The 22,260-nt window shown below is 37.8% G+C and overlaps 1 protein-coding gene across 19 annotated transcripts in view; it reads left to right on the top strand.

Annotated features, from left to right (window-relative positions):
• The window catches only part of SEC31A (SEC31 homolog A, COPII coat complex component), a 58,214-nt gene that overhangs the window by 22,459 nt on the left and 13,495 nt on the right, over positions 1 to 22,260 (top strand). For 5 of the 19 annotated variants that reach the window (XM_043448140.1, XM_043448136.1, XM_043448137.1 and 2 more), the window contains exons 11-23: positions 2,723 to 2,959; positions 3,859 to 3,933; positions 5,359 to 5,397; positions 5,754 to 5,831; positions 8,678 to 8,753; positions 9,191 to 9,369; positions 10,437 to 10,563; positions 11,479 to 11,624; positions 12,864 to 13,037; positions 15,053 to 15,229; positions 17,534 to 17,626; positions 18,318 to 18,444; positions 20,089 to 20,430. In XM_043448140.1, the coding sequence (XP_043304075.1) occupies positions 2,723 to 2,959; positions 3,859 to 3,933; positions 5,359 to 5,397; positions 5,754 to 5,831; positions 8,678 to 8,753; positions 9,191 to 9,369; positions 10,437 to 10,563; positions 11,479 to 11,624; positions 12,864 to 13,037; positions 15,053 to 15,229; positions 17,534 to 17,626; positions 18,318 to 18,444; positions 20,089 to 20,430 (1,870 nt within the window). The remainder of the gene's footprint in view (positions 1 to 2,722; positions 2,960 to 3,858; positions 3,934 to 5,358; positions 5,398 to 5,753; positions 5,832 to 8,677; positions 8,754 to 9,190; positions 9,370 to 10,436; positions 10,564 to 11,478; positions 11,625 to 12,863; positions 13,038 to 15,052; positions 15,230 to 17,533; positions 17,627 to 18,317; positions 18,445 to 20,088; positions 20,431 to 22,260) is intronic. The other 14 variants (XM_043448148.1, XM_043448147.1, XM_043448155.1 and 11 more) reach the window with 10 other exon arrangements.

The raw sequence follows: 22,260 nt of genomic DNA, 5'->3' as shown, positions 1-22,260 counted from the left end.
CAATAAAGGACATAAATGGTATGGACCTAATAGAACCAGAAGATATTAAGAAGAGGTGCAAAAATACACAGAAGAACTATACAAAAAAGATCTTCATGACCCAGATAATCACAATGGTGTGATCACTCACCTAGAGCCAGACATCCTGGAATGCGAAGTCAAGTGGGCCTTAGGAAGCATCACTACGAACAAAGCTAGTGGAGGTGATGGAATTCCAGTTGAGCTATTTCAAATCCTGAAAGATGAGCTGTGAAAGTGCTGCACTCAATATGCCAGCAAATTTGGAAAACTCAGCAGTGGCCACAGGACTGAAAAGGTCAGTTTTCATTCCAATCCCAAGAAAGGCAATGCCAAAGAATGCTCAAACTACCGCACAATTGCACTCATCTTACACACTAGTGAAGTAACGCTCAAAATTCTCCAAGCCAGGCTTCAGCAATATGTGAACCGTGAACTTCCAGATGTTCAAGCTGGTTTTAGAAAAGGCAGAGGAACCAGAGATCAAATTGCCAACATTCGCTGGATCATCGAAAAAGCAAGAGAGTTCCAGAAAAACGTCTATTTCTGCTTTATTGACTATGCCAGAACCTTTGACTATGTGGATCACGACAAACTGTGGAAAATTCTGAAAGAGATGGGAATACCAGACCACCTGACCTGCCTCCTGAGAAATGTGTGTGCAGGTCAAGAAGCAACAGTTTGAACTGGACATGGAACAGACTGGTTCCAAATAGGAAAAGGTGTATGTCAAGGCCGTATATTGTCACCCTGCTTATTTAACTTATATGCAGAGTACATCATGAGAAATGCTGGACTGGATGAGGCACAAGCTGGAATCAAGATTGCTGGGAGAAATATCAATAACCTCAGATATGCAGATGACACCACCTTTATGGCAGAAAGTGAAGAAGAACTAAAAAGCCTCTTGATGAAAGTGAAAGAGGAGAGTGAAAAAGTTGGCTTAAAACTCAACATTCAGAAAACTAAGATTATGGCATCTGGTCCCATCACTTCATGGCAAATAGATGGGGAAACAGTGAGAGACTTTATTTTTGGGGGCTCCAAAATCACTTCAGATGGTGACTTTAGCCATGAAATTAAAAGATGCTTGCTCCTTGGAAGGAAAGCTATGACCAAACTAGACAGAATATTAAAAAGCAGAGACATTACTTTACCAACAAAAGTCCGTCCGGTCTAGGCTATGGTTTTTCCAGTGGTCATGTATGGATGTGAGAGTTGAACCATAAAGAAGGCTGAGTGCTGAAGAATTGATGCTTTTGAACTGTGGTGTTGGAGAAGACTCTTGAGAGTCCCTTGGACAGCAAGGAGATCCAACCAGTCCATCCTAAAGGAGATCAGTCCTGGGTGTTCATTGGAAGGACTGATGTTGAAGCTGAAACTCCAATACTTTGGCCACCTGATGTGAAGAACTGACTCATTGAAAAAGACCCTGATGCTGGGAATGATTGAAAGAGGGAGAAGGGGACGACAGAATGAGATGGTTGGATGGCATCATCAGCTCAGTGGGCATGAGTTTGAGTAAACTCTGGGAGTTGGTGATGGACAGGGAGGCCTGGCGTGCTGCAGTCCATGAGGTCGCAAAGAGTCAGACACAACTGAGTAACTGAACTGAACTGATAGTATGTAGCATGGATTGGAGGGGGGAAGAACAAGCTATAGACATGCAGTCATACAGTTCAGTGTGAAAAGAATTAGGCAGAAAAATAGCAATGTAAAAAGAAGATATGAAAGAGATATAAGAAGAAATCAATCCCTGAAGCTGAGGAATGACTGTGAGAGGCCAGAGGAAGAGTTCTGAGCCTACTTACTACGAGAATGATAGCAGACCTGTGCGTGGGAGCCCCGTAGAGAAGTGAAGACCCAAAGGCGTGGCACAGCGAAAGTGCTGCTTGACTCGGTTGAGCCAAGAACGGCAGTCATGGACCAGTAACTAAAATACACAGAGAGATGGAGGGAGGTGATTTCTATTTATCAAGTTCTGTTTGTGCAGAGTTCTACCGTCCTGGACTCCCCATCTCTGAAGATGAGTGTTTTTTTTCCTCCTGGCAAAAGGAGGAAATCTCACATGGGAGTTTCATCTCCTACTTTCAGAGAGAAAAGAGGAGGTCAGAGTGTCCTCCTTGCTCCTGCTATTTCTCGGTATTCCTTCAGTTCAGTTGCTTCGTCATGTCTGACTCTTTGGGACCCCAAGGACTGCTGCATGCCAGGCTTCGCTGTCCAGCTCAAATAATCCTTATTTGAGCTTATGCCAAATGGCATGTTTCATAGCAGCATATCCACTCCCTTTTAAAACTTAGAGCCTAGAGTAGAAGGTGAGGCAAATACGTACAGCTAATAGTTGAATCAAAAGAGAGAGAGATAAATGTAATATACTGAGGACATCTGGGGTGGCAGAGGTGACCTTTGCCCAGGCCTTGAGGAGGAGTCACATTGAGTATGTATAAGTGAGTAAAAGCAAGTAGGTGAGAAATTGTGGGGTGCAGCTACTAGGACATTGCATCTAGGAGGGGAGTGGTGTGAAGAGAAGTAAGAATTGGAGGCTGGGGTCAGATCGTGGAGTATGGACAGGAGCATCAGCGAATCGCATGCAGAGGGAGACGTGTGTAGGTCACAGTTCTTTGCTTCATCAGGTTTACAAGAAGCACGTTAGGGGCCACGTCCTTGTGTCTCAAGCTGATTTCGTCTCCTCGTCCTGTTCTAGTTCGGAGGCAAACTGGTCACCTTTGCGAATGTCAGAACGCAGCCCCAGCCGGGGGCCGAGCAGCAGCCGCAGCGGCACCACGTGTTCATCAGTCAGGTGGTGACGGAGAAGGAGTTCCTCTGCCGATCGGACCAGCTGCAGCAGGCCGTGCAGTCGCAGGGATTCGTCGGCTACTGTCAGAGGAAGATCGATGCTTCTCAGACTGAGTTTGAAAAAAACGTGTGGTCCTTTTTGAAGGTAAAGTTGGTGTTAAGCAGCTTTACTTCGTTACCTGCAGATTTAACTGTTCCCATCATATTCTAAACCTGTCTTCCTGTCAAAGAAACAGCAGGGACAGTATGATTTGGGGGAATCTCGTGATGAAATTAAAGAAAACCTTATGAAAAGCATGTGAAATAATAGTTTATGTCAAGAGTTCTTTCTTGGCTTTGAAAAGCCTAATATGAAGTGCTTTTTAAATAATATGCTAAATGTTTTTAAGTGCTTAAGTGTTTTTAAGAGACATAACATTCAGCAGACCTATTTTAAAATTAGAACATAGAGCTGAGTATAATAAAAACATAGCGTGTTTAATTTCCAATTAAAGACAATGGGGGAAGAGGGACTAGGTGTAGAGGGGAGAGGTTGGAGGCATTTCTCATCCCTTAACTGAGTGGCATTTATGACAGTAAAATAGCAAATATAATTGGTTTTTTTTGGTTATTTTGTCTCCACTGGAATGTCTGTTTCCCAAGTCTGAGTTTTGCAAAGAAAAGAGCTCTTGAATGCAATAATGTTTAATTCACTTTATATTCTGTAAATATTAGTTTCAAGAAAGTTTTAGGATGTGACGTTGAATATTTCACATAATGTGAGTTTTGCATTCATGTAGCCTTTGGACATGATTTAGTTTGTTTTTGCAAATATTATTTTAAAAGTAAGCTTTATTCAACTTGGCTAATTAATTACTAGTACACACTATTTTTTAAAAAATAGCTTCTTTAAAAAAAACTATTTGGATTCTTTTACAGTGAAGCTTCTAGTTGATATAGTAGACTTTAGATATTTTAAATAATTCTACTTGGAATTTGAGCAGTTAATTAAAAATTGGGCCTTTAGATGCAGTTCTTTATTTCAAGAATATGTCTTTTTTTAAGGTAAACTTTGAGGATGATTCTCGTGGAAAATACCTTGAACTTCTAGGATATAGAAAAGAAGACCTAGGAAAGAAGGTAAACTTTTGGGGAGGTTTTAAAGCCTGTGCTTACACAAGTGAAATATTTATGTAATGTAGGTTTTTGGTTTTGTTTTTTTTTTTAATGTTCTATACAGATTACTTCAACTCATTCAGTAAACATTTAATAAGAATTTATGCTTGGTCACCAGAGTTTTGGATTCGTGTTGTTAAAGTTGAAACTGTTCATTGGTAATATCCTAATTTAGAAGCTGCCAGAACCATCTTTAAACTTCATCTAAAGAGTTGTGTCAGTTGGGCCTTGAAACAAAAGAGACAGTGAGCCTCAAACACTGGGAATAGCACTTAGATTTTTGAGAGGATGAGTAGTCAATGGCTCTGGAGGAAAGAGAGGGAAAAGTTTGTTTCCCTGCATTGTCTACAGCTTAAGTGATGAAAATTAGGGTACTGTTTTCCACCCCAGCTATTTATGCCCTCAGCTCACAATTCCCAAACTGAGTTAGTCCAGCTCGCAGGTAACTAGTATTAATAAATATTTTGGAACAAAGGTGTTTTACTGTACTGAGCCTGAATAAACAAAAAGCCCAAATAGTTTGCTTAATTTTTTTTTCTTTTTTTTTTTTGTTTTTGCTTAATATTTTAATGTTAAAAAAAAAGATTGCTTTTTAAAAACAGGAGGTCATATTCCAGTTTTTAAGTTTTCTTCTCTGAGGAGCTTAATAATTATTCCAGTGTTGGCCTAATAGCAGTTAAAAGACTCTAACCTTGGAAACCTTGAAGGAAATATATTGGATTCTTTGTGTAATCTGTATTAGCCCTTTGCCATTCTTTGAAAATGACTCAGGTTTTCCATGGCATCGCAGGGTTATTGCGCATGTGCAGCAGGTTGGGTCCCATGCGTTTCAGTCAGCACTGAGCACTGGGAAGATTAGTGACTTGGGCTCACATCAGAGCCCCCCTGCCCATTGGCCATGTGGCTCTTGCTCACTGCTTTAGTTTTTTTTTATATTTAACTTTATTGTTAGTCTGAACTTCTTCATGCTATAACTTGATTTGCAAGAGATTAACGTGAAAGTTTTACTGCATGCCTGACAACAAAAAATGAGGAGATAAAATTTGATTGTCAAAATACTCCGAATGTTCTTTCCATAGTGAGTATCTGAAGAAGTTTTTTTTTATGGTTATTTAAGACAGAGTAGAAGAATACATGCTTGTTTTGAGGTTAGTTTTATAACTGAATAGCAGAGTAAGATGACATGTGAGCAATAGATCTACATAATTAAAACCAGCATCATTGAGAATCAGTTCTGCACTCGTTTTACTCTGTTCTTGAGCATGCTATCCCTGATTTGAACTTTTTTGGATTTTTGCCAATGAGAATGGAGTGGTAGGTGAACTTTTGCTCTATGTCTTGAAATAGAGTTAACTCCCTTTGGTAGCTGAGTTGTTGTCTTTATTTCAGATTGCTTTGGCCTTGAACAAAGTGGATGGACCTGATGTGGTAAGAGAAGGCCTGTAAAAATAGCTACTTCTAAATTTTGGTCTAGGTCATAAAGAAGAAAATATAATTTAGCAGATTTTTGTCTGTCTTACTGCTTTACAATTTAAAAATACTAATTGTAGATTTTTTAATACATGAATAATTCTCATTTGGCAAGAAAAAGGGATTGGGTCTTAGCAATAATGGCTCTTTGCTTTTCCTCTAATGATGTTTTTCAAATAAATTTACTTAGTGTAACTTCTTGTGATTAAACTAGCTCTGAATGTTGTTGGTTGGGTCTTTTGTCTTCCTTGTTCCCTAATAACCTTTTGATGCTGCGTTTTTCAACCCCCTCTGTCACTGTTTGTGTACCAAAGGCTCTTAAAGACTCTGACCAAGTAGCACAGGGTGACGGGGAGGAGAGCCCTGCTGCTGAAGAGCAGCTCTTGGGAGAGGTACTTATTTTTCTCATCTTTAACATGGGGAAAATATGTGGTTTGTTTATTTCACAGTGAAACATGGAAAATTTCTTGGCTGCATGTTCCAGCATAAAGCTGGCCTATATTTTCTTACAGATGCTTAAGATAGGAGTCTGTTTACTAATTTGCCAGAAGTACCATCTCTAAGGGCTTCCCTGATGGCTCAGAGGGAAGAATCCACCTGCAATGCAGGAGACCTGGGTTCAGTCCCTGGGTTGGGAAGATTCCCTGGAGGAAGGCATGGCAGCCCACTCCAGTATTCTTGCCTAGAGAATCCCGTGGACAGAGGGGCCTGGCGGGCTACAGTCCACAGGGTCACAAAGAGTCGGACACGACTGAGTGACTAACCACACACATCTCTAAATTCGTCAGTTCTCTGACCTAGCTTCTGGATTATCTGGTTTAAAATTAACAGCTGATGTGAGTATATCAGGATGTCAAACTGAAAAGAGATTGTGTTCAGAAATCCACATTGCATTGCATGCAACATTAATGTTTTTTCTTGGCTTTTTAATATTTAGGGCTCACAATCAGTGGCATAGGCCTCTGAATTAATCCTGAATTTTGAGTCCAAATAAAGAATCCACCCTGATCTCCTGCATCGTGGGTGAATGGATGCTTTACCATCTAAGCTACAAGGGAAGCCCAAGTAAAGAATATTTCACTTATATGATTGTTCTGACTCACTAGAAAATACATCCTGAGTTATAGTGACCATTTTTATAACTAGGTAAAAAAAGAGTCCTTGAGCACAGAGTTGTATCATTAATTTTTTTCCTTTTAATTTTCTGGGTTTTTTTTAAACCACTAATAAATAATTCCATAATTTACTTTTCTTGCTTTCTAATTATATTTCTTTCATCTTGGAAAATTAATCAACAGGTTCTTGTTTCTCATCTCATATTTGACTTTTTCATTGTTCTTTTTGATATGGAGATATCCTGACTATATAAAGTTTCTTAGAGCCTTTTACTAAGTTATAAAAATAATTCCTCTGTAAATTTAGACCATTACAAGATGATTATTATATAAACATTTTCCTTAGAAGTGGATCTTCAAGCATTTATTTAACTCAAGAATAAAGGGTATGGATAAAATCTTACTAAAAATTTGAATAATTTTGGGAATACCTAGAATTGTAGGATACGTTCAAGAAAGATACTTTGATTCATATACAGCTGGACTTACCATTTCTGTACAAATAGAGAATTGTTTAGAAATCCACTCATGAATTAATAGGTAAATATGTATGTAACAAAGCAGTAGTTATCAATATGTGCTTTCAGAATATTTGAAAAAAATGTTTAAGGTGGTCATATCTTCTTAATCCTGTTGACGCTATAATTATATAAAATAAAACAGAGTAGTTTAGACATTAAAGATGCACATTACATAATAAATTGTGCGTATTTTGGCTTTGTGTATATTTTAGAAGTCCATATTAAGGGTTTATTAGTTGTTTTTTGAAAGCAAATTTGAAAAATCATTAAGAGAAAAAAAGATCTTTTGGGCAAATTTGTTAGTGAATTTAATCAGATCCGTATCTGATTTATTCCTCGGTGCTTCCCAGGTGGTACAGTGGTATAAAAATTTGCCTGCTGGTGCAGGAGATGCAGGAGACACAAGTTCAATCCCTGGGTCAGGACGATCCCCTGGAGGAGCGAAGGGCAATCCTCTCCAGTATTCTTGCCTGGAAAATTCCATAGACAGAGGAGCCTGGCAGGCTACAGTCCATGGGGTCACAAAGCTGGACACAGCTGAGCCCATCAGTACAATATGCATAAAAGTTTTAGAAGTTTATTTCAGTTTTTAAATTCTAAAATGTTTCTCTTTTGTTAGGGAAAGAATTAAGATTATGGTTATTTTCCTGTAATAGTCAATTTTAACTAAATTTAACATCATTCACAGATGATGCTATACTGTGTGCTACACTAAAATTATCCAATTCAGAAATGCTCCTGACTTTGAATACTGGGTGCTAAGATTCAAATGTATAGGTAACAGGAGCACAGAAGATAAAATTTTATCTCATGTGAGACAGACGTGTTTTTTCAAGTTCCTCTATAATCGGATATATATTATTTTTTGTCTTCTTTTGAACTTTTATGCATTGAAGAGAAAACATTTAAAATATTTGCCAGCAGTATGCCTCTATTATATTTCTTTTCTTCTAAAGAAAGAAGATACTGAATTTATTTTTACTCAGTGTTACAGCTAGTTTCAGAAATTTATAACAGAACTGTGTACATTTTTACCAGACCAGCCTGCAGTTCCAGGTATGATTAGTTGAAGTGAACACAGAATCTCTAATTGAATTTGAGTATATTGATAAATAACTGTTTACATTGCATTTGTATAAGGACACCAAGCATTATTTTTTTTTTCCACAACTGAGTCAGTTACAACCAAAAGGCTCTTACAACTACACCTATTGGACAGAAGTTTTTAGATGTATGGAAGCAAAGTTGCTTTAAGATCTAAATGTAATGTAATTTAAAACATATTTTGTGTGTCTCAGGCTACTCTTAGTTGAGGTATCTAAGAAAAATATTTTTCAGCTTCAGTATCTTCTGAGCTACCAGTGTGGATATGTACATTTGTTTCATGTTATTTCTGATAACTTTGGATTTTATTTATGACTATTTGATGAGCGTTAATTCTTAAGGATGTCATAGATGTTAGTGTAAACTTGAATCTGAGAGCTTCTCTGGAATAACTTGACATGTCATCTAGTCAGTAAGTAATCATATTTAAATCCTGTTTTGCTGGTAAATTATTGTAGCTCCATTCTGGCTAAGTTGCTGCTCTTTCCATCTCTTTAGCTAATTAAAGAGGAAAAACAAGAATCTGAATTTCTACCAGCAGCTGGAGAAACATTTAACATCTCTATCAGTGGGGGTAAGTATCTATTGGTTTTGATATCAAATTTTTTAACCATTTGAAAGCACATAGTCCCTGAGTTTAAGTTAGAAACATTTTGTCACATGTGGTAAAGGTTGAAAAGAAGAACTCAGTTATCATTTAGTACGTGTAGTCAGTACCTTAAAAATGATGGCATGATCTGATACCTATGTGATAGAAACTGTAAAGGATCTTTATTATTGCATGTAAGCAATCTGAAAAATATGTTATTTTACCTGATTTTATTTACATGCATCTCAGTATGTTTCTGTAGATATCAACAGTTTGTGATAGAGATTAACCTACCAGTAATATTCACAATTCAACTTTGTGTTCTCTGCTGAATGTGTATTAATAATTGATAGATGTAGTATTTCTTTTTTTCTTGTAACAAAAAATTTTATTAACTTGGGTGTATTATTTCTTTATTGCAGATATTGATGGCTTAATTACTCAGGCTTTGCTAACGGGTAACTTCGAGAGTGCTGTTGACCTTTGTTTACATGATAACCGCATGGCTGATGCCATTATATTGGCCATAGCAGGTGGACAAGAACTCTTAGCTCGAACCCAGAAGAAATACTTTGCAAAATCCCAAAGCAAAATTACCAGGGTATGTTATTTTAATAATAAATAATAGCATTTGTTTGTAAAAAAGCAAAGCACTCATTATAGATAATTAAAATGCAGAAAACAGTGAAGAACAGAAAAACCACCCATAATCCTTTAACACAGAAATTAGTTATTGTTAACAGCTTGGCATGATTATCCCAGGTTTTTGTCATTTACATATGTAATTTTTTAAATTAAAATGCTTTTCATATTTTTATTGTAGAAAAATTAGAACATAGAAAATGTTAAACATTTTAATACTTCCTGATTCTTCAATCAGGTTGGTACATAATCTTTTGTATATCTCTCTGTGCGTTTGTAGCATTTTTAAAAACAGAATCAAGATTCCTATAAGTATATATATGTGTTGTTTTACTTATAGACATTGTCACTTACATTGTAATCATTTTCCCATATCATTGAAGCTTCTTAGAAAAAATATTCTATAGGAGGGATATATAATTTCCCTTATTTTGAGGTGTTTAGTAGTTTCTTATATTTTCCTAATATAGCTAAGATAGTGGTAAACATTCTTCTTGTGCCTAAAGATTTGTGCAAATTTCTAATTGTTTACTGAGGCTGAGGTCCTAGGAAAGGAATTGCTGGTGCAGAGGGTCTGTGCATCTTTAAGCCGCCTGCTCGATGATGTTAGATTTCTCCCCTTAAAGGCTGCCGCGGTGTTCCGTCCCATCAGCCTGCGTTGCCGTCAGTCTCCAGGCTCATGCTGTGTCCCTCCCACCACACTGCCTGCCTTTCAGTTCCTCACAAACCCCAAGTCCCTTTCTCTCCCAGGACTTGGCCCCTAGCGCTTTCTTGGCCAGGAATGTTTTTTAACACCGTATATAGTTTTCCTTCTCAGCATTTTGTAAAATAGGCTACTGTGATTTTTTTTTTTTTGGAGAGAAAATCATATGGTTTTTTATGTCAGTTGGCTTAAGGATGTACTTTGCTGCTCCTTTATTCTGCATGAAATAGTGAATAGTAGTTTGAAAGATGTGATTGGTTAGCCAGAGTTAATTTTTATTAGTATACAGTTAGTGTTAACTGTCCTTGGTTTCCCTTCCCCAGCTAATCACTGCAGTAGTGATGAGGAACTGGAAAGAGATTGTCGAGTCCTGTGACCTTAAAAACTGGAGAGAGGCTTTAGCTGCAGTGTTGACTTACGCTAAACCAGATGAATTCTCCGCCCTTTGTGGTAAAAAAAGGAATTTTATATTACATATATGGCATGGTACATTGTAAGTAAAATTAGTGACAGATTTTATTTAGAAAGTTTTGTAAACCTACTGCTAATCACAGATAAGAAAATGAAGTTCTCATTTGAATGCTTTTCTCAGAAGTATTGACTGCATTGTTTTTCCATACCTTCTAGTCATTTTTTAAAATATTATTTAATGATTTTGATTTCACACAGACCAAACTGAGACTCTTGGATCTGCTGCTTACTAACTGTATGAACTAGGAAAAATTCATTTCTAAGCCTTAGTCTACTCATATGTAAAATGGCACATAATCAGCTCTCTGTTAATAAGTGTTAGCTTGATAAAATAAGAAATTACTGTTAAAGGCCATGACTAAACTCTGATAGCTCAGACATAATGTTTATTATATGCAAGAACCGAAGCTTTAGGCTGCTGGTATAAAAATGAATAACCTTGAAAGTATTATGAGAATATAAAAAAATTATAAGATATTAACTTTATTATTATAAATAATTCAGCATAGTCCTACTTACTGATATCTACTCCAAATGTGCCATATTTTAGTCCACTGCTTACAAAAGCATCTGGACAATATAAAATACAGTTAAATGTTCATTAGGATTTTTCTGTTCAAATATTGTTCCCGCTTAATTTTTTCTAATATAATGAGGAGAAATTTATTCTATGGCTAGGTATAGAATCTTGTGAAGTTGTTTATTATATATAATTTGTCACACCACTCATTTCACAGTAAGTATTTACTGAATATTTTCCTGACAGTGATTTTATTTCTGCCCGCTACTCAATGGTTGTAAAGTTTGATCCATACCTCTGAGAATATTACTGGGCAGCTCATGACGTCATACAGAGAGTGCCCTGTGTATAAACTTACTCGTTCTCCTCTGCAGATCTTCTGGGAACCAGACTTGAAAGTGAAGGTGATAGCCTCCTGCAGACTCAGGCGTGTCTCTGCTACATTTGCGCAGGGAATGTAGAGAAACTAGTTGCATGTTGGACTAAAGCTCAAGATGGTAGCAGTCCTTTGTCCCTCCAGGTTAGTAGTTTTGAAACAAAAGGTGCCTCCTCTCTAGTGCTGTCTTTCACCCTGCTCATATTCTAGAGACTGATTTGTTCCAGGTGTTCATTGCTTTCACCCTACTTAATTACGCTTTAGTTCTTTGGCTGGATAACTATGTGTATTTACTGCTATATTTGGAAAGGCAAAGTTTGAGATGATGGGATAGTAAACTGGGAATGCAGCTGTTTATGAGGACGAAACTGGAATATGACAGTGAGGAAAGTAAGTGGCAAGAGTGTGAGAACAGCCGAGAGTTTCCCTCTTTTCCTCATGCTCCTTCTTCTGCCTCCAGTGATCCTGTCTGCCTTGGGCCAGGAAACCATGTGGGGTCAGGAGTGGGAGCAGTCCTCCATACCAACAGTCTTCATGGTTCAGGAGAAGTGAGTGTAAGAGGTAAATGGAATCCAGTGTAGCACTAATACACGGCAAGAGAGAAAGTAAAAGAATCTGGGGACTATGGTCAGGCGCCGAGTAACTGCATATTTAGATTCCCCACCCCCCTGCCCCCAAGCATTTAGTCAGCCGAGTCTCAAGAAATTTCAGTCTTTTTTTTCTCAGCAGAGATTTTCTTAGTAGGGTTGTGGCTTTAAAGATCAAAAGATAAAACCAAAAGTATTGTAGGAATCAAGGTTTTTCCTTGTAAGTGCTTCTGAGAGAAGACACTTTTTTTTTTTCACAATTCTGGATTGGATTGGTGTACTTACGAAGGGCAGATGGGATATTCTTATACTTTATTATACCTGATGCATATCTCTCCGTTGTTGAAATGGGTATTGGAGAGCAATATGAGAAACTTTGGGTTTGACATACTAAGCCCGCTTGGAGGTCAATTCATCGTACTACTATTTTTATAGTATAATATTTTCTCTTCTACCTGCTGGGACCCAGTTTCTGCCTTCGGACATGTGCCTGTCACTTTCACTTTGGATACTCACCTGTTTTAATTCACAAGACAAGTATCTGGCAGTTGAAGGATGTTTAGGAGATGGTAACCTGTGCTTTAACCATGTGTAGAAGACCTTCTTCCTTGCTTTCTTAGTTACCTAAATGATCGTCCACTCTCCTAGACCTTTTAAATATTGGTGATAACGAACACTGTACTTTGGCAGGCTTTGGAGCTCTTCGTAACCCCTTATCTTTTCCTGCTTCCTCTCAGTATACATCTCGGTGTCATTGTCCACTTCTCCTTCACTCCCCCTTCTCTTTCTCATCCAGGATCTGATTGAGAAAGTTGTCATCCTGCGGAAAGCTGTACAGCTCACCCAAGCCATGGACGCCAATACTGTAGGAGTGCTTTTGGCTGAGAAAATGAGTCAGTACGCCAATCTGCTGGCAGCCCAAGGCAGTATTGCTGCAGCCTTGGCTTTTCTTCCTGAAAGCACCAACCAGGTAATTAGAACTGGCCGTTTTTCTTCTTTTGATGTGTGAGTGGGGTGAGTTCAGTAGAGAGCACACAGGATTAAACGTGAATGTACCGGTCGGAGCAGGTGAGTTTCTATCACTTCACTGTTGGTGAATATTACTGACGAGTCTTCAAGGTTAATTTTAGGTGTACGCAGGCTATGTCAGAGGTAGAGTGTTCTTCCCTTTGTACTGAAGGGCATAGTATTTGAGGAAAATGAGTAGGAAAAGAACCAGTTTTTTGTTTCTTAAGCCAAATGCTGATTCTGTGCACAAGATTCTTTGTAGGTGTCTTCTGTGTTGAAAAGCTATAAATGTTAATACTTAACCAAATTGGGGTTGTGATTTTTAAATTCCCACAAACGACTCTCCAGGTAATAAGGCATTCGTTCATTCTATATGCTGTTTCGGTCTGGTGCTGTCTGCGGGCGAGTATATTTTTAAAGTATCCAAGGCAGAGAGAACTACATTACACACATAATTTAGTGTCCTTATTTGGTGTGAAATAAATCAGGCTTGTCATATTTGTTCATTTCAGTTGTTCATTTCATATTGTTCGTTTCAGTTCAGCAAGTGACTGAATGTGTAGTGATTAAGATTGCCAAAATCCTTTCCCTATGGGGGTTTCCAAACTCACAAGTGACTCTGCATTGTATATCTGCTAGAGCTTAATTTTGAGCCTTTTCTTATTTCTATTCTTTTTATTCTAAACTTCATCCAGTTTTTGACAAATTTTTTAGTTGTTTTCAGTATTTCGTTTGTTCTAGGGAATATCAATACGTTTCACTGAGTAAAAATACTTATACCTGTGTTCCAGGACTGTGGAGGTAGGACACTAGTTGGTTTTGTACACACTCACATGTAGGATCCAGCTCACATCTTTCTTAATTATTAATGAGAACATTAAGTGGAGTAGAAACAAAGTCTTTATAATGACTTTGGTTTAATACTTTTATAGGATTTTCTACTTAATAGGGTCTCATTATTATGTTGAGGTCTAAGACCCTTAATCTTAAGACTAACTTTCTCTTAAGACGTTTAGATCTTCTAGCCTGAGAATTAAACTCTTCATTTTTAATACTGTTTATAGTCACATACATTTTCTATACATTATTCTTCATGCTTTTCTTTGGACTTTTAAAGAACATTCTATGTGTAAAAATTTTAATTTTGACGTTACTTCCTACTATATGTATCAGTATACCTTTAGTATTTTCTGGAGAATATTTTCTGAGACTTTCTAATATCGTTATGGTATATAGTTCTTCTCCATAAAAGACTAGTTTACCTAAGTATACCCACAGAGTTTAAGTGATATCTTTAAACCTTTAATGAATTTATAGAAATGTATAATTTTTATAGATATTAAAATGAAGTGTTGTTGAAACATTTTAACACATGTATATGGTCAACGCATACTTACTGTAGATCTATATAATTGTAGATCCATGTGAGCTGCCCTGAATTTAACATCTGACTCTTAATTTATTTCAAGCATCTCTCTTTTAATTAATTTTCATCTCTTTCGTAGATCACCATTTTCTTCCATCACTATCTTTAGCAGTTGATTCTCTTTTGAAGCCCCTTTTTCCCTACAGAGAAACAAAGTTGTATTTTTTTTCAACTTTTGTGGTTTTGTGGTTTTTTTCAACTTTGGTGCTTTTGTGGTTTGTGAGATGTTACTCATCTGTCGCTACAAGAAGACAACAAACAGCAGTGATGATGAGTGACACCGATTTGTGTACTGCCGTGTGGCGGGCATGATTCAAAGGCCTCCCTCAGTTAAATGACAGGTTACACCGTATATAATGGACCTTTGGTGCCAGTCTTGAATATTGGAAATTGTGATGTCAAACCCTAATGTGCCAGAGCCTGTGGTGTAATACACAGCATATGAACAAAAATCATATGAATGATCATGCTTCCTTTAAGATCAGTATGTCATATATAGTTGGGTGGACTCTTTAATGATTTGGTTGGCTTTCTTCCATTGCTTCTTGCAGCCAAATATCGTGCAGCTTCGAGACAGACTTTGCAGAGCACAAGGAGACCCAGTACCAGGACAACAGGAATCGCCCAGAACTCCTTACGAGAGGCACCAGGTGTCCAAGGGCAGGCCTGGACCTGTCGCTGGCCACGCACAGATGCCGAGAGCTCCAGCTCAGCAATATTATCCCCATGTGAGTGATACGGTCCAGACTAAGGAGGAACATCTACGTATGGCGCATTGGTGGTTTTAGTTTGTTGGGGAAGAGGCCTGTGATGAAACTGTAGACAACATACTATTTTAATGGTTATGGTTTTTCTGTCCTTGAAAATAGCATTTATGATCTGTTTTTTAAAATTATCCCTCTAATCTAGTCAAATAATTGATAAATTAGATAGAATTAACTTAAGCTAAGGAGATTTCTTATTTCTCCATCACTCAAACATATTGCACATGTATGTTTGTTCTTGAAATTTTTACAATTTGATTCATCTAACAAACTGTAAGTAAAGTAGTGGGAACAATTTTGTGGGTGACTTGGTTACTTTTTTTTTTAAACATTTTTAGAAAATAGTCTTTTTTTAAGGTATATTTTCTGAGTCACTAGTGTGGGTTTTCTGTGTCTTCTGTAGCAGCACAATAGAGTATGCAGAATCCAAGTTTTTTTTTTTAAATGAATGACCAAAGGTTTACGAAGTTGTAGGTCATGGGCAGTGTGAAGTGTTTATTAATTAACTCATTTATTTATTAAGTAAAAATTAGCAAATGGTTAGTGGTATAAAATGGGGCCTCTTATTGTCTTTTGCTATTCCATGTAGAGACTTGTATTTCTAGGCCAGATAACCTTCATGTTCTTAAATAAAATTTATTTTCATAAGTAATAAATAGTCTTGATTTGTACAAAGTTAGCAGGTGCTCTGCCCATTTTAAAATAGAACAGATTGCTAGTAGAATTGATGGAGTCATTTTTATATTTTATTGTAGCAAAAGTAAGCATAAAGCCATAAAAACTGAAAAAGATTCATGCTTTTTTGTCTATTATGCTTTTGCTTGGTACTTAATCAAGATTGGTTATATTCGAATATAATTATAACTATCTGTACTACTCTGTTTTGATTTTTTTTCATTCATTTGACAAATACAAATCTAAGAGCCTGCCTTTATTCTTCCTGTCGAGGGAGTATTGGTAGGCAAAACAATAAATTCCCCACTCTGATTGCTATAGGGAGGGCATATCAGGTGATGGCTGGGAAGCTGAGAGGTGGTGGAGAAGTCAGTCACTAATCAGGGTTTTTTGTTTTTTTTTTTTTAATCAGGGTTTTAAGACATGAATTTGTCAGCTAGGTAGAGTTAACAGGATTAGAACGCCTCAGCTCAGCACCCTGAGTTCACCTCTCAGGGCTCTAAAGTGAGGCCTTCTCTCCTTCGGGAGAAGGCGGGTTTGCTCCCTGAGTCCTCGCGTTTACCCATCTTTCCATCTTTCGGGGGAAGTATGAAAACCTTAAAAGACTTTTGTTATACTTTGACCTAGTGGTCCCCTACTTTAAGAAAAGGAAAGCAAATTCAATCATAAACTAAGAGTAGTTTTTCTTGATTGGAGCTTCTGGTGTGCTGAATGAGGGCAGTGGCTTGTGGTTTTAAAGACGGGCTTACAAGTAGGAGTAAAAGGATGAAAGGGAAGCCAGATCGGGAGTTCTTACTGCAAAGCACATCTTGACTATTAATTGTTGATGTGATTGAGTTTCTACAGAGATTTACTTCACAAAAAATATTTTGATGGCTTTAAAAATTGATTTTGAAAACCTCCGGACTCCAGGGTATAAGCAACATGGTGCAGTGTAGCGAACGCTGGCTGGGAGTCAGGAGATGTGGGATCAGCCCTAGCTCTATCACCCCAAGTTGTCTGGACCTTAGCCAACCCCTTCATTTCCCTGGGCCCTGTTTTTTTCTCCATGGTAAACGGTGGGGATTAGATGGGATGATCTTTAATATTCTCCGATTGTATGACTCTAAGCCTCCTACAGAACTAACATGATTTTTGTAGCTCTAATGAAGTCCTGAAAGGGAAGCATATAGCAATATGTTCACAGATACAATCATAGCATGAATACAATTACTGCTTCAAAAATCACTTTTTTTCCTCAATAACTGCCCCCCGCAACCCCCCCGGAATGTCTTCTTTCTTTCCCTACTTACAGAACCCACCTTTCCCCACTTCTTCCTGACACTTGAATGGCATTGTTCTTTGTACTTAGATTTAGTTTTCAGATTGATTTTTCTGCTGTCTGCCTCTGCCTGTCCACTTAAGAATGTGTGTTTTTCTTTTGGAATCCCAGCTGCCCTGAAACCAATTGCCTGACTAACGTGTGCTGCCATCTCACTGCTCCTTTTCGCTTTGCATCTGGCTGTTAGGCCTTCAGGGATTTTTTTTTTTCTTCTTCTTTTAACATTTTCATTTTTTTATGTTCTGTGATTGGTATTTCTTTGTTCAATTCAGGTTAGAATTGCCCCCACTGTCACTACCTGGAGTAACAAAACTCCTACCGCCCTTCCCAGCCATCCACCTGCAGCCTCTCCCTCTGACACACAGGTATATCCTTCATTATCCCTCTTTGAGCAGAGTTCTGCTCACCTGAAATGTATGTAGTTATGTATCTTCTACGCACCTCCCTTGAGTTCCCCATCCCATCTGTTTGTCTGCTTATTGCATTTTAGTGCTTTTGGGAGGCAAGAAACAGGTTTTTGGTTTTTTTTGGCACAACTTATTTTCTTATCACTCTCCTCTTCCTTGGCAGTTCTAAATTGATTTAAACTAGAAAAACATCAACCAGGATTCTATCAATGGTTTAAATCTAATTTCACTGAAGATTTTTTTTCCCTTTCCTTTTCTTCTTCTTCTCTTTTTTTTTTTTTTCCTGTTTTTAGCATTGCAAAGAAGAAAAAAAAAAGTCCCTTGTGGCATGTATACTTGCTTTCCAAAGCATTAGATATGGATGGAATTTAGTAGAGATGGAAAATCCTAGTGACTTTTTATAAATATCATCGATACTATTTTATGAGGCTGTTAGCATCTCTTGCCATTCATCGCTATTATTACTTTGGACCTGTCTAATCTTTAAATCACATAGAATGTGTTGTTCAGAAAACATCAGTGTACATAGAATGTAACTTTTTTTTACATAAAATTTTTTAAAAATTTCATTTCAGAGATTATAAATCCATCTGGTAAGATTCTTAATTCCGAAAGTAATCTTCCTTTTTACCATATTCTCATTCCCTAGGGAGAAAATCCTCCGCCTCCAGGCTTCGTAATGCATGGAAATGTTAGTCCAAATGTTGCCGCCGCTCAGCTTCCCACATCTCCGGGTCATATGCACACCCAGGTACCACCTTATCCACAGCCACAGCGTAAGTAGTGTGACCCCAAAGTCCTGTCACAGCAACACGTCTTCTCCAGTGTCGTGACTGTTTACCTTGGAGTTCCAAAGCCATGATCAAACCAGTTTTAACAAGTGAAGAAAGAGCCATTCAGTGTAGGACTTGAGTCCTTGATGTACAAAAACTTGGTTTCTCTGAGAGGTGTTCTGAACCAACGTGCCAAGAAACAGCGCCCATGTCACTGCGTTCAGAACAGTGGGTTCCGCCCCCCGTCCCTGGGCCTGCTAGAGAGTCAGTTGTTCCATGATTTTGGCATAAAAAAATAGAATTTTGGAAATTATTTGGTGACATATACTTTTCCTTTAGTCAAGATGATGCAAACCACTTGTGAAAAAATGACTCCCAGGGACGTTTCTTGTGGTTACCGTCCATTTATTTTTTCTTTAGGGATAGACCGTGTTTTAGAGCAGTTGTAGATTCACAGCAAAGTTGAGTGGAAAGTACAGAAAGTTTCAGCATGCCTCCTGCCTCCATGCACAGCCTCCCCCACCACGGGCACCCTGCACCGCGGTGGGGTGTTGTTACAGCCAGTGAGCCTCCGCTGACACATCGTTAGTGCCCAAAGTGGTTTACTTTAGTAGTTTACCTTTTGGCCTTGCATATTCTATGAATTTTCACAAATGTATAAGAATGATGTTTCTCCATTGGCTTTCATTTTTTTTTTTTTTTTTAAGAAACTATACTTGGAAGGGAAAAAACATCAGTATTTTAAAATTTAAACAAAAATGAAAATCTCAAAAGAAGAAAATTATATGACTACAGCTACTATAAAACACGAAGATATTGCCTAGCACAAACTAATCTTAATGAACATATTCTGTGCTAATAAGATGTATGTTCTTACTTAACATGGATACAAATTTGATACAGCTTTTCACTCAGTGCTCAGTGTGAAAGTGCTGTCTTCAGAGTAGGCTGAGCACAGTTCTATTAGATTCCCTCTGTGGAGGTTCACATTCTGGGCCTGGTCACTCAAAAGGGTAATGGTTTCTTGAGTTGTGGTCTTTGTATTAAAACATTAGTTGACTGCCTGATTCCTTACTAACCAATTTTGTATACTGTAAGAAATACAATAATTGTCAGGGATCATAGAGAGTTGCCTGTTAATCTGGAACTGTGCTCAAGCCCGGAGTTTGAGTAGCATATGATTTTACTAGATGTTGGAGAAGGTATCTGGTTCACAACAGTAGTTGTGAGCTCACCCTGCAGTTGTTCGGTGGGAGAGATCTTGAGCTCCTTTAACTTGCACGGTGAAGGGGAGTGTGCTTAGGATGTGTCGTTCCTGCATGGCGCCATCTGGTGGCTAATAGGTGTCACTGCAGTCTTTTCACGGGAATAGGAAGCCCTAGAAAAGGGTCAGTCCTTTGATTTTCATAGCCAGCAGCAGTCTGGAAACGGCACGGTTCAAATATTGGGTCCAGTGACTTTGGGTATAGTTAGGGCAGCTGGACTATCAAAACCATGAGGTTATTTTAAGTGGGTAATGTTTGGTTGTAACTTACTGTTACTAGAAGAATTGAAAATTTCCGTAGAGTGAGTTCACTTGGATTTTCCGTTGCTGTCTGATTAAATTTGTTAACTAATTAAAATTTCTGTTTCTTCTCCTTGGTGTAGCTTATCAACCCGCCCAGCAGTATTCCTTCGGAACAGGGGGGTCAGCAATGTATCGACCTCAGCAGCCTGTTGCTCCTTCCGCCTCAAACGCTTACCCTAACACCCCTTACATTCCTTCTGCTCCTTCCTACTCTGGGCAGTCCCAGCTGTTCCCAGCACAGCACCAGGCCGCTCCACCTACCTCCAGCCCTGCCGCCTCTTTCCCTCCTCCCCCTTCCTCCGGAGCCTCCTTCCAGCATGGCGGGCCGGGAGCTCCACCAACATCTTCAGCTTACGCTCTGCCTCCTGGAACAACAGGTACACTGCCTGCTGCCAGTGAGCTGCCTGCATCCCAGAGAACAGGTCTGCGCTTGAGAGGGGTTTGGTTTGGCTCCCCCCCTTTGTAATTTCGTGATCAGATGGGTGGATGGAGGGAGATTATTTCTAACTGTAAACTGGGTAACCTGAGGTATTGATCGAATTTTATAACAGATTCTAAAACTGTTTCTCAAAATGTGATTTTCCCATAATGAACTTTAGTTGCTAAGTGAGGAAAGCTTGCGTGCCTTAAAAGAGTAGAGTATATAATCTGCCATTGAATTTAAAGCGGTAAGAAATTAGTTGGCAAAAGACGTGGCGGTTGGAGCTAAACTTAATTGACACTAATTTCTTTACCAGAGTAGACCTGTGCTCTTGTGTTCTTGATGAATTTTCAATTTTTAAAATTATTTGTGCTTTAAATTTGTTCATAGAGACTAAATAATATAGTCTTAATGCAGGTATACACATTGTGTAATTTTGTTTGTAAAGGTGAGGAAGGATCTCAGCATGTGTACTGAAAGGAAAAAAGCGAAAGAATATAACTTGACAGAATCTCTAAGACAGCAGAAAGTCAGTATACAGCAGTACAGGGATTCTCCATTAGGACAATTCTATCCTCTCAAACATTGTAGAAATTTCTAGGCAGTTCTGCCTGAAATTTTCTAATTAGAATCATAATTTAAAATTATTTTTATAGTGAAATACACAAATTCTTTTTATCTCTCACATGGCAATTAAAGCATTATATTCATTTTTCAGAAGTAGGTAATATTACCTGATCTTCATATTAGAATTATAATAGGGGCCTATAAAGTATGTATTATTTAAAAAAGGAGATCATTTAATTGGAATTAAGAACCACTAACATACTAAAGAATGCAGGCTTTGGAGTCAGACTTCCTGTGTTTGTATCCCAGCTTCACTCTTTTCTAATAGTTACGTGATTTTGAATAAGTTACTTAAAGTTAAAGCTGAGTTTCCCCATAATAAGAGTAGTACATACTACTCTTAGTAGTACATAAGCTTATGAAAAGGATTGAGTGCATTAGTACATTGAAAACGTTTATGGACAGTGATCACAGAGTTAGTTAGCTGTGATTTCACTAAACCTCACTCACAATTAGAGCTCTGTGCCTTTTGGTAACTGAAATTAGTTTCCCTTGCCGGTTATAGTTGACGGCTTTGAACTAGAAGGACAAAACAGGAGTGAGTCTTGCTGTTAGATACCAGAGTTGCTCTTGGAAGTCCAGTATATATTTTTTCTCTTTTTATCTGCTAAATAATAGCTTTAATAACTGAAAACACTTACCATATAATAAGGTTTATTAAGGAAGTTTTTTTTTTCTTAAAGTCTTATGGATCCAGAATTATACACATTATCTCTTTCTCTCTTTTTTGGTATATATTCCAGCTACCAAAAAATAATATAATATGTATCACCCTTTACTGCACAAATTTATATAATTTTCAATACAGAAAATTTAGTAGATTGATATTTAGAGAGGAGTGTTAATTCAGTTGTAAAGTTCAAAAAAATTTTAAACCCGGATGAATGAAAACAGTATCCATTCTGAATGGTTGAGTAATAATAGATTGAGTGAAAGATGGGTTTAAGTAAATCCTCCAGTAAGGAAGTAGTGCAGAGAAGTGGGGAATCAAACTATCGTTTATTAAACATATATTGGATATGTACCAGTGCTTGCCATCTTTTTTCTTATTTAGTTCTCATAGCCATGAGAAATAGGAATAATTATTTTTTTTTTTAAATTGACATGAGGCAGCTTGAGTTTCCTAGGGTTATATAACATTCTCATGATGGCACGGGTAATGATCTTCAAGTTGAGATACAAACCCAGTCTCTCGGTCTCCAGA

Source organism: Cervus canadensis, chromosome 26 (assembly GCF_019320065.1).
Source record: "Cervus canadensis isolate Bull #8, Minnesota chromosome 26, ASM1932006v1, whole genome shotgun sequence".
Taxonomy (NCBI): Eukaryota; Metazoa; Chordata; class Mammalia; order Artiodactyla; family Cervidae; genus Cervus; species Cervus canadensis.
This window is presented reverse-complemented; position numbering and strand designations above follow the sequence as displayed.